This window comes from Mandrillus leucophaeus, unplaced genomic scaffold, assembly GCF_000951045.1.
Source record: "Mandrillus leucophaeus isolate KB7577 unplaced genomic scaffold, Mleu.le_1.0 Scaffold113, whole genome shotgun sequence".
NCBI lineage: Eukaryota > Metazoa > Chordata > Mammalia > Primates > Cercopithecidae > Mandrillus > Mandrillus leucophaeus.
In genome coordinates this window covers 5,550,791-5,563,003 of record NW_012099543.1, presented here as the reverse complement: position 1 = coordinate 5,563,003, position 12,213 = coordinate 5,550,791, and the positions used below count along the sequence as shown (strand labels likewise).

Here is a 12,213-nt window from a genome sequence, read left to right as displayed (position 1 = left end):
AAAGAATTTTTTTTAAATTGTACTTCATCAAAATTAATGACTTTTGCTCTTCAGAAGACATTGTTGAGAAATTGAAGTCAAGCTACAGACTTGGAGAAAATATTTGCAAAACAATACCTGACAGTGGACTTGTATCTAGAGTATGGAGAGAACTTTTAAAACTCAGCTGGGCTCGGTGGCTCACGCCTGTAATCCTAGCACTTTGGGAGGCCAAGGCGGGTGGACCCCCTGAGGTCGGGAGTTCAAGACCAGCCTGACCAACGTGGAGAAACCCCATGTCTGCTAAAAATACAAAATTAGCCGGGCGTGGGGGTGCATGCCTGTAATCTCAGCTACTCGGGAGGCTGAGGCAGGAGACTCGCTTGAACCTGGGAGGCAGAGGTTGCAGTGAGCCAAGATTGTGCTGTTGCACTTCAGCCTGGGCAACAAGAGCGAAACTCCGTCTCAAAACAAAAACAAAAACAAATAGTAAGAAAACAATGCAGTTAAAAAATAGATACATTTAAGCAGGTACTTAACCAAAGGAGACATGCAGATAGCCAATAAACACATGAAAAGTCAATTTCATTAATAATTAAGGGAACTGCAAATTAAAACCACAATGAGATAACCACTACACACTCACTACAGTGGATGAAGTTAAAATGATTATGCTATGTTGACCTAGGATAGAGAGCAACCATTAAAAATGCAAAATGGTAAAATGACTTAGGAAAACAGTTTGGCAGGGTTTTTTTGTTTTTTGAGATGTGGTCTCACTCTGTTGCCCATGCTGGACTGCACAGTCATAGCTCACAGCAGTCTCAAACTCCTGGCCTCAAGCGATCCTCCTGCCTTGGCCTCCCAAAGGGTTGGGATTATAGGAGTAAGCCTAGTTTGGCAGTTTTTAAAAAGTTAAAGATACACCTATCATATGACCCAGATATTCCACTCTGAGGTATTAGTCAAAAGAAATGTAAGCATATGTCCACTTCAAAACTTGTGCTTGTGTGCTTATACTAAGCAGCTTTGTTTGTAATTGCCAAAACCTGGAAGCCATCCAGATGACCATCAAAAGGTGAAAGGACAAATTATGGCATGTCCATTCAGTGGAAAATTACTTAGTAACAGGAAGAAATGCACTCTTGATTCACACAGCAATATGAATGAGCTTTTAAATAATTCTTCTGAGTGAAAGAGGTCAAACAAAAAAAAGATTGCATACTGTGTGATTTCACTTAATATAAAACTCCGGAAGATGCAGCTAATTGACAGCAAGAGAAAGCAGATCAGTGGTTGCTTAGGAATGGGACAGGGTTGGAAGAGGTGCTGGGGAGACAAGGAAAGTTTTGGAGATGATCGGTATGTTAATTATCTTGATTATTATACATATATCAAAAGCTTTCAAATTATATATTTGAATTTTGTGCTGTTACTTGTTTGTCAGCTATATCTCACTAAAGCTGTAAATTAGAAAAAAGAAAAATTAAAATGCACATCAGAAGGAAATTAAACATACACATTTATACATACATTTTTTAAAACTCAATGAAAAAAGTCATTTTTATGCAAGAAGATTCTAAAACAGAAATATAAGGATTTGTGAAGAGATGCTGAGACTGTAGGAGACAATGAATAAAACATAATTTTCAGAACTTAAAGAAACAGAAGAAATGAAATCATACAATTGGAAAGAACACAAGGCAAATTATCATTTTGGTAAGGACAGTGGGGATATAGAGCAAAGGTCACAAACTATTACCCATAGGCCAAATCCAGTCCACCCCCTGTTCATTCATGGCCCACAAGCTGAAAATGACTTTTACATTTTTAGATGGTAAAGAGAGAAAGAGGGAGAGGAGAGACAGAGAGAACACTGACCTGCAAAACTATTTTCTATCTAACCTTTTACAGAAAAAGTTTGCTGTTCCCTGGTGTAGATGATAAAAAGCAAATAAAAATAATAGAAATTAGGAAAGAATTGCTTACAATTAATTACACAGAAAATGATAATGATAGAAGTAAGAAGGAGACACAATATTTGCATAATTTGAATACCCAGAGAAAACAGAATAATGGAAGAACACATTTTTAAAGATATAAATCAGGCATGCTTTTCAGGAAAAGGGTAAAACTTGAAGCTACATGTTTGAAATGGTATGCTACACAATAGGGAAAAACTGCCCCCAGAATAGTCAATAGTAAGATGTATATTATAATAAAATTACTCGACTGTAAAAAATATAGATTCCTTTGACCAACAGGTATAAACATCAAGTCACCTATAGGGACAAAACAGTTCACTTTGGCTTCAAACTTCTCTAAAAAAAAATCAGCTCCAGGTGATGAAGTAAAAACTGTAAGATCCTCATGGAAAGGAAGTGTGAACCAAGACTTTTATATTCACTAAATTACTCTTCACATAAAAAGCCTACAGGTAAATAGTTTTAAAAATAGGAAAGAACTGGGTATGGTGGCTCACGCCTGTAATCCCAGCACTTCGGGAGGCCGAGGCGGGCGGATCACAAGGTCAAGAGATGGAGACCATCCTGGCCAACATGGTGAAACCCAGTCTCTACTAAAAATACAAAAATTAGCTGGGCATGGTGGTGTGCGCCTGTAGTCTCAGCTACTTGGGAGGCTGAGGCAGGAGAATCGCTCAAACCCGGGAGGTGGAGGTTGCAGTGAGAGGAGATTGTGCCACTGCGCTCCAGCCTGGCGACAGAACAAGACTCCATCTCAAATAAATAAATAAGTAAATAAAATAAAATAAAAATAGGAAAGAACTCAGGAAATATTCTCATGGTCTCTTTTTGAGGAAACTACCAGGGATCAAACTTCAACCAGCAAGAGATGTCTGAAAATTCTACAGCAAAGAACTGGATGTAAGCATTGACTGTATTTAATTAAAGCAAAAAGCCTAAAATATATGTGACATTAAACACCAGACTGAGTGTAAATACCCTGGCAATGTAAAAATAATTCGGCTAACAAAAAAGGAAAGGCAAGGGTGATAGAAGGGGAAAAGTAGTTTGATGTTTGCCTCAACTGTAATAGGAGACCAAGAGGTGTCATTTATTTGATTTCAACATACTTCTTAGTACTAAGTTAGACACTGGGAAGGATCATACTGTTGATAAATATCAGGGGAACAAAAGGGGGAAGAGAAAATAAATTTTGCCACTGTTCAGAGTAGGAAATACATAGATCCTGTCTAAAGACAGAGAAAACTAAAAATATTATATGAAGTTATCACCATAATGGAGGTCACCAGAAAAAGAGAAAATACTATGTATCATTAAAAACTTAAATCATAAAAGTAAAGGATAAAATAAAACGGTTGAACCAATATCAAACGTATATATGATGTCAATAAAGCAATAATTACAAGTGATATATGAAAAAAAGAGACAATCATACTAGTAATAGGAAACTTTAACTTACTCTTAGCTCAGGGATACCTAAATAATCAATAATAATAATAGCAGTATACATATAATTTTATCTATCTATCTATCTATTTATCTATCTATCTAAACTCTGCACTCTCAAAATAGAGTATGTATTTCTTTTCAAGTACTCTTGGAATAATCACAGGATGACTATATGCTAGGCCACCAAAAAGCCTGGCAGAGACAATTTAGCAGTGTCTATCCAAATTATAAATGCATGTACCTTTTGACTCAGAAATTTCACTTTTGGAAATTGAGTATATGGACATATTAACCCAAATGTGAAATTACCTATTTACTAGGTTGGTCACTGCAAAATTGTTTGTATAGTAAAAGATTAAGAAGATCCAAATGTCAATCAACAGACCTGGTTAAATACATTTTTTTTTGCAACAATACACTGGAATACAACAATACAGCTGTAAAAGAGAATAAGAAGCTCTTTATGTACTAAAGAGAAAGACCTCTAGGATATATCCTTAAATAAAAAGGCATGATGCAGACCGTGTGTATAATATACTACCATCTTTCCCTGCCACAAAAAGTGGGAAAAATATATATATATACACACACACACATATATATGCTTATATATATGAAATATAAACAGATCTCCAGAAACATTGAACAAGATGGTAGTATCAGTGGTCACATGTTAATGGAATATGAATTAGACAAGTGGAGACTGAAGTAGTAAAGAGGCTTCATTTTAATATACTTCTAAAAATGTGTTGTCACATGTGACTACATTACCTCTATAAACATGTAGAGAGGAACAATGCCATGAGGGCCTAGAAGATAAAGCAATTAATTATCCCTTGGGGAATTGGAGGAGACCTTCAGGATTGTTATCTGAACTGAGACCTGAAGGATGAGTGGAATTTGACAAATGGACAAGTTTGGAAAAGTCATTTCAGGCCAAAGTATGGAAACATGAAAATAAGCCTGAGGAATAGTAAATGTGATTGGGCACTGACTGCATTAGGGACATAGGCAGGGTCAGTTTACCCTCAAGAGTCCATTGAAGCTGATGCCCAGAGCTCTGAACTAGACAGTGCTGCTGCCTAAGGTCAGGATTCCTTCCAGACCCGGGACCCTGTAGGTGGGGAACAGAGAGTCTTGAGAGAAAAGCGACAAGGGCTGTGGAGGCTGGACACGAGACTCAGTTCAACAGAGCAATGCCTTGTTCAAAGACATTTGATCCATAATGCTTCAACAAACCATTGGATTTTCTTGCACTGTCTTGTCACTACTAATCAGAACATTAGTGCAGTATATCTAAACTTAAATGCAGTCCTTGAACAATTATTCATGAGGGTTTGCTATCTTGACCTTTCTTTAAGAAATAGAGAATGCTGAATTATTACCCTATGCCAACTGAAGGTTATTTTTACTTACATTTGCCTTAATGGTTTGTTTTCCCATAAAGCCTCAATTTATACCAGTGGACGAAATCACTGTCACTTCCACCTGCCTAACTTCAGCAAATAAGGTGAGTAATTAATGTAGGATTAAGCAATTTATGTCATGTTTTAACCATGTGAAGGATAAGCCTTATCGAGGGCCAACGGTCTTCATGGTTTATGAGGTTCACACAGTGAAGCACTAATAGATTTTAACTGCCATTATATTCTTGTTAGAGTGATACGTGTTTATTAGGGATAAGTTAGAAAATAAAACATAAACAAAATTTAAATCACCCATTATCTTCCTTCCTGTGCATAATAACCTTTTAAAATGATGTATTTCTTTCCAGTACTTTCTAGGGATATATACATATATGTTTTTTGTCTACGGATGTGTATTTGCCTAGAAATATGTTGTATATATAGTTCCTATGTCATTTCTTGTGTTTGCTAAATGTCATATTACATTATATTCCTCAAATGTCTGTTCTTATGTAGAATTTAAAATTTAGAGAGGAACATTTTTGAGCCTTTAGTTAGAGCTTCTCAGTTATATCAGTCACACACAAAAATATGGAACTCTTTATAATTTTAATTATTCACATTTCTTAACAGGCAGATGATGGGATTTATAAACTCAGACAACCTTTAAATAAACAGATTTCTGATATACATAATGTATTTTGTATCTTTGGCATTTCTTTACCATTCACTTTAAATACTGGAACAGTTGTTTCCATCCTGTCTTTTTAGTTTATGTGTGTGTGTTTTTAATTTGCACCTTCTGCTACTATATCAAGGAATCAGAGACCAATGAACCCAGTAATAAGTTGGAGCTGGCATAGTCTTATAATCCAGCTCCCTCCTTTTATAGTAATGTATCTAAGATCACCACATACCTGAATTGCAAAACCAGACTTAGAACCTACCCGTTTTATAATAAATTATCACCAGAGTCTGAGAGCAAGATGAAGAAAGGGATTCTTCTGGAGTGGAAAGCAGTAAAAATCACCTGCAAGTAACTTGCCATGGGAAATAGATTGTAACATGTCATTGTAAGTCCTCTGTAATAATAACATTGTCTCATGCCTTGAGATTTGACTTAGCTATGAACAAACTAATATCCTGTATCATAACTTTACAAAATGGTGGTGGTTTATGTGAAGGAAAGTGGGAGCTAAAGAGTTTCATTGAGCCCTCAGCACTGTTGCGGAGAGGGTTACTTGACTAGTGGACACTAGGCTATGGAGGATAATGATATGCTTAGAATAACTAGAATGTCACTCGGTGCTCTGCCCTCAACTCCTCTCCTTCTAATAGTTATTTTTGGTTTCTTACAAAAGAGAATAGGCTCTAACAAGCAGGCACGTGTATTCTAGATCTCTTAGCAAATGTAGCTTTCATTGACTGCAGTAGCAGCTAGCAAGGGGCAGGAAGCAGGATGTGAATGTGGATAGGGATGAGGACCAGCCTTGTTTGCAGCAGGGAGCCAAAGGCAAGTGAACCTCTATTGGGATGAAGTCAGAATGCACAGTGTGTTCTCAATTGCTGGGCTTTTTTATCCTCAAAATCAGATTTCTTGACCCAGCACAACTTTGCAGCTATTTAGGAATCAAATTCTTAATAAGCCATTGTGGCGTTATACATTTGCTAAAGTTGTTTCTAAACTTTTGATTTTTAAACTTTTTATTAGTAATAAGAAATGCCTATTATAATGAGGTTATGAGAGAAGTGGTGATTAATTATAAATAAGCTATCTACCAAAAAATAAAAACATGTTCTTTGTTATTTAAGGAAAATACCAAAACCCAGAAAATCAGGCTTTTGGGCGATGACTTGAAGCATGAATCTCTTTCATCCTTTGAGCTTTCAGTGAGCCATAGAGGACAGAAAAGAAACATAGAAGAGACAGACTCTGATGTAGAATATATTTCAGAAACGAAAATTATGAAAAAGTCTATGGAGGAGAAAATGAACTCTCAACAGCAGAGACCTCCAGTAGCTCTGCCAGAAAATGTCAAACTAGCTGAGAGATCCCAGGTATTATCATTGTTTCTTGTTCACAAAACAATTCACTTATTCTGGAAATAGCATTTGGTCAAGGTTTTGCTTCATCTTCACATTTTAAGACACTCAAATTATAAAATATACATTGCAATCTGTGTTTCCTGGACAAGGTCCCAATTTCTAATTTTTTTTTCTGTATTCTCTGTTTTGAAAGAAAAGTCAGATTGCTAATATTACCAGTGTCTGGAGAGCTCAACCAACTGAAGAGGCCCTGAAGGATGCCCAGGTGGGAAGAGGCTTTTAAATTTGTATTTAAGGGAGAAATATTCATATAGGATAAACCTTTAATCTTTAAGTTTTGCATTCAATGCTTTATAGGAAAAATGCTTAGCTAAATCATACATATTGTTACCCTGTAATCAAGGTTCTGAAAAAACTGGGATATAATGTATTACTAAGTGTTGAGAGTCATGTTAACAAATGCACCACTCTAGAATTTTCATGTGTACAGATGAGTTTATTTCTTTGAAAAGAATCACAACACATTTATTCTTACAGAGTTGCCATTATTTAATTCTTTTTTTTTGAGGATTTGCCCTCAGATTCAGTTTATAACAATATGAATGCCTACAATTGAATGGGCATTTACCCTGTGCTAGGTTCAGTGCTCAATGATTATAGACATCATCTCAATAACTTTCATTTTATATCTTTTTAAGCCAAAATTTACTGCCTAGTTTATCTACCTTGTCCATCACATTTGACTTCTAATGCCCTTTTACTATTTCCACAAATTAAATTCAACCTTAAAGAGTAGATATTGTTCACCATAGGAAATATTCAAATGAACTGCTATAGGCTCTGAAAGCCATAAACTTACTTAATTAGCAAATATCTGCTGAGTTCTACCCAGTGTAAGACATTGGATTAGTCGTGGTGGGAGGCAAGATATTTTATGCATGATCCTTTCCAAAGGAATTATTTTGAATAGTAGTTACATTATAGAAATCTCTCACACATTCCTTATAATATCTTTGGCAAATGGTATACAGACTCTCTGAAAATCTTTAGTAAAAATCCTTACTTCCTAAGGCAGCCTTTCCTTAATACCATTTTTTGGGTAGCTCATCCTCTTAAAGTATTTCAAGTCCATTTTCCTATAATTTTGAAATTTTTGCCCAAATCTTTTCTTGAGACTATATGAGCCAAGCTGCATCTGTTTACAACCTACAGAATTTCAAGTTTTTTGTTGATTTGAATTATGTATTGTACTTGAATGTAACATTTTATATATTCAGCAGATATTCAACCCTTGCTGTGTTCGAACTCCTGCATGTTATCACTTCATAATCGTATCTCTTTTAACTCAGAATTCCAGAAAGACTCATTAGCTGTGCAATTTCAAGATTTAGGATTTGTCAGTTTATTGTATAGATACGTTACATGCTCTAAAAACATACAGTCCATTGAGAAGTTGAGAGTGTGTCCAAGTGTTAGAACAAAACATTTTAGACATTAAATACAGGGACTCAGTCAGTATGCACGTGCATGTGTGTGTGCATAAACATATAATATGTAAAGCTATATGAAGCAATATACACACACTTCATGTAGATATATATACTTATACCAGTATATACATAGATGTGTCTGTATATGTATAATTTTACTATGTGCCATTCAGTATGCCAGTCACAGGAGATTTGGGAATAAAACCACATATGGTTTCTGCCACCATCAAACTTACAGTCTAGTGATAGAGACAGACACCCAATAATTACAGAGACAAACGTCAACTGCTACTATGGCAGTTTTTATGACACAGTAGCATGAGTGTTTATAATAAGGGTTTTTGATTCTGGTAGGACAGGAACATCTTCCCAGAAAATATGGTAACTAGCCTTTTAGGATTGAAATGTAATTACATTGGTAAAAGGGGAGGAAAAGCACTTTTAAGCAATTGAAAAAGAGGAAACATGGTGAATATGAAGAACTTTAAAAAGACAAGTAATCTATGGCAGGGAAAAGAGATGGAAAGGGACTGTGGTGTGAAGGAGTAGGGCAGGTCCTATAGGCTACCCATAAGGGGTTTTGCATTTATCCTGTAAGTAATGGGAAACCATTGAAGAGTTTCAAGCAGGGAAGTGACATGACCAGAGTTTTCTTTAGTGAAGATTGCTTTGGCTGAGTATAGAAGAAAGGTTAGTAGAGAGCAGAGTTGTTGGGAAAGACAGTCTCAGGGGTATAGCATTTTGGCCTCCACCTTGCTACATAAGAATGAACCTTGAGCCATTCTCTTACCAAGAGATGAAGACCACACATGGCCTATGCTGGGTTTATTGCCTTGTATGGAAATATTTTCTCTGTTGCAAGTCCAGTGTATGTTCTTTTGTTCTACTTAAATGTGTGTGTCACATGAAACCTTGGTCAACCCCACTGCTATATCTGTCTTCCTTAGGGAGGGAACACAGCATCTTTCTCCTTTAGTATGAGAAGGGTGCATGTAGCCAATTGCCCAGCATTGGCTGATGGGGGAGCCTGCTGGGCATGGGGGACTGATACACACTTCTGAGGCTGATCTTGCTCTTCTCTATGTGAGTAAAGCATTGTTCCATCTAGTGCCTGACTGCATTGTGTTTTCTTTGGCAACTCCAATAAGCAAGATACTATAGGCAGAAGTTTTGAGACTCCTCCTCTGGAACTGATAACCAGTACATGGTGTTTCTGTTTCACAGATAATGCTTAACAAAAGTGAATGTGGGCGGAGCAGTTAGGAGACTTGACCGTGCTCTGATGGAGAGATCACAGTGGTGTAGGCTAGGATGATGGTGATGGAGGAGGTAACACTGCCCTTTCCTGGGGGCTGTCTTTATTGGATATAGAGGATCATGTAGAGGAAAACGGCAGAATGACTACAGAATTTTGAGCTCTTTCACCAGGTTGAATGGTGATTCCATTAATTGAAATTGGTCATTGTAGAAGGTGACTGGGCTTCTGGAGAACAGCATGAGTTCACCTTACATAGTTTGAGACTTCCAAGAGGATGTGCCAAGTGAAAAGTCATAAACATGAGTCTGGATTTCAGAGGTGAAGTTTAAATAGGAGACAGTCTTGTGAGGTATTTACATGTCTAAGGATGAATGAGGTTGAATGGGTAAGAAGAAAAGAAGGACTAGATAGAAACTTGCAGAATTTTAGCATTTTGTGGCTAGCTACGAGAGTACAGCTGTGCACAGATGATTGTGAAGGAATTGCCAGAGCAGTAAGAGAAGAAACCAGGAATTTACTATTTCATTAAAACCAAAATGGAGGAGAAGGGTGATTTGAAGAGAGACCGTCACAAAGGCTAAATTCTGTTGAGAAGCCATCTCAACTGGCCGAAGACCTAAAAATTGTCTGTTGACTTAATGATTTAGAGGTAAGAGGGATGATCTCAGGAATATTTTTGTTGTTGGAGTAGAAAGAGTAGAAACCAGATTATAGATTCATGCAAAAGTAATTGCTGTTTTTGCCATTAAAAGTAATGAATTTACCGCTAAGTGGAAGATGAAGAAATGGAGACAGATTGCATATCAGCTCTTAGAAAAATAAGCTAATATCCCAGGCATGGTGGTGGGCGCCTGTAATCTCAGCTGCTCGGGAGACTGAGGTAGGATAATCGCTTGAAACTGGAAGGCGGAGGTTGCTGTGAGCCAAGATCGCACTACTGCATTCCAGCCTGGGTGACAGAGCGAGACTCCGTCTCAAAACAAACAAACAAACAAACAAACAAACAAAAATAGAAAGATAAGCTAATTTCATTCCAGAAGACATTATATATTTAAGAAAATCTAGAAATTCCCATTTTCTCTTGGATAAATCAGGAGATTGTGAAATTCTTTATAAGCACTTGAAAAATTAATTTAATCAGGTTTTAAACTGTAATTGAAACAACGTTTGATTACTCGAGGATTATTTGTAGTAAATTTCTAATATCCTGTCCAATAAACACACTAGGCATTACCACCAACAGAGAAGGTTCAGGAAATATAATTAATTTTAATATTAACCTAAGCAGCATGGAATTAGGAAGGCAGATATGCTCTGAGTAAATCTTACCACGTGCTTACCATATGCAAAGATCAGAAATTGAATTTTCGCTATATATCCTACAAAAGTCTACAGTATGTAGAGGCAGAATGAAGAGTGAAGGTAGCTTAATGGTACCATTGATTGCAACTAATCCTTGTATTTTTTTTTTGTTAATTCCTTGGTATAGGCCGCTTTTTGGGAAATGAAAAAGAAGCAGAGTCTGAACTTTGTAGAGGAATGTAAGGTGTTGATTGAAGATGACAACAGCAAGAGTGATTCAGATATTATCCTGGTGAGATAAACTACACACTAAATGACACTTTGACATTTTCATATTCACAAAGGTTAGAGGGATCTGTTAGTGCCTCAAAGTAATGGAAACATTGAGTTAGATAACCTAGTTTTTAGATGAAGAAATAAGACTCAGAAAAGTTTAAGTTACTTGCTCAAGGCTACATAAACTAGTAGAGATACATCTGGAACTTACGCATCTCCACCCCTAATCCACGGCCCCTTTCTATTTTAGTTATCAGGCTAAGAAAGCCTTAATATATATGTAAATATACAAAAATTTACAGAAGTTATATATATAACTTGAAGGTCATTGTGAAAACTCATTCCCAAATCTGAAGAATATGATCCTTTCTATAATTTGTAATTTGGACTCTCACCAGAAGGTTTACTTCTGAATTGACTTAAATTAGGCAGAGAAAAGTCTATTCAAGGATTATGGGCATGCTCCCCATTTTCTCCTTTAAATAATGTGTTCCTATTTCTAACTTGATAGTTGATATCAAGGAGTACCTGTCTGGGCTCCTGTAGAATCGAGTTGCTTTGCCTTCACTAAACCAAACGTAAAAAGCCCTTGGTGTTTAGGAAGAAATGATTCAAGGACTTACTATATGAGAAATGTTTCATCTGTGAAGCCATGGTGTTCATTATGTTATATAGTGTCCTTTCTGTTAAAAAAATCACTAAAAGTAATTGACACATTAGAATTTAATGTCAGGGAAAAAATCTGATATTTTCTTTTATCTGAATGTAAATTTTATTACTCATTATAGTTTCCTTTTTACCTTGATTGCCAAGAAGCTTATAGCTAAACTTGAACCTGCGTAAGAGCAACTACAGTAGCCTAGATGGTTCTATTTTTGACATGATAAGTGGGAGTATTTAGAAAAGGACATGGCGTCTTTGGACATGTCTTTAGGGTAAGGTCCCTCAAAATGCTATGTAGAATTGTGGATTAGGTTTAAATTGCACTTGTGCCAATGAGAGACATATCACTTCTTCTGACT

At 36.4% G+C, this 12,213-nt stretch overlaps 1 protein-coding gene across 2 annotated transcripts in view; it reads left to right on the top strand.

The window, feature by feature from the left end:
- MORC1 (MORC family CW-type zinc finger 1) overlaps positions 1 to 12,213 on the top strand; it is a 162,145-nt gene that overhangs the window by 112,504 nt on the left and 37,428 nt on the right. Inside the window, exons 18-21 of one of the 2 annotated variants that reach the window (XM_011995501.1) lie at positions 4,861 to 4,923; positions 6,632 to 6,877; positions 7,059 to 7,130; positions 11,103 to 11,207. In XM_011995501.1, coding sequence (XP_011850891.1) covers positions 4,861 to 4,923; positions 6,632 to 6,877; positions 7,059 to 7,130; positions 11,103 to 11,207 — 486 coding nt within the window. The remainder of the gene's footprint in view (positions 1 to 4,860; positions 4,924 to 6,631; positions 6,878 to 7,058; positions 7,131 to 11,102; positions 11,208 to 12,213) is intronic. The other variant, XM_011995507.1, reaches the window with a different exon arrangement.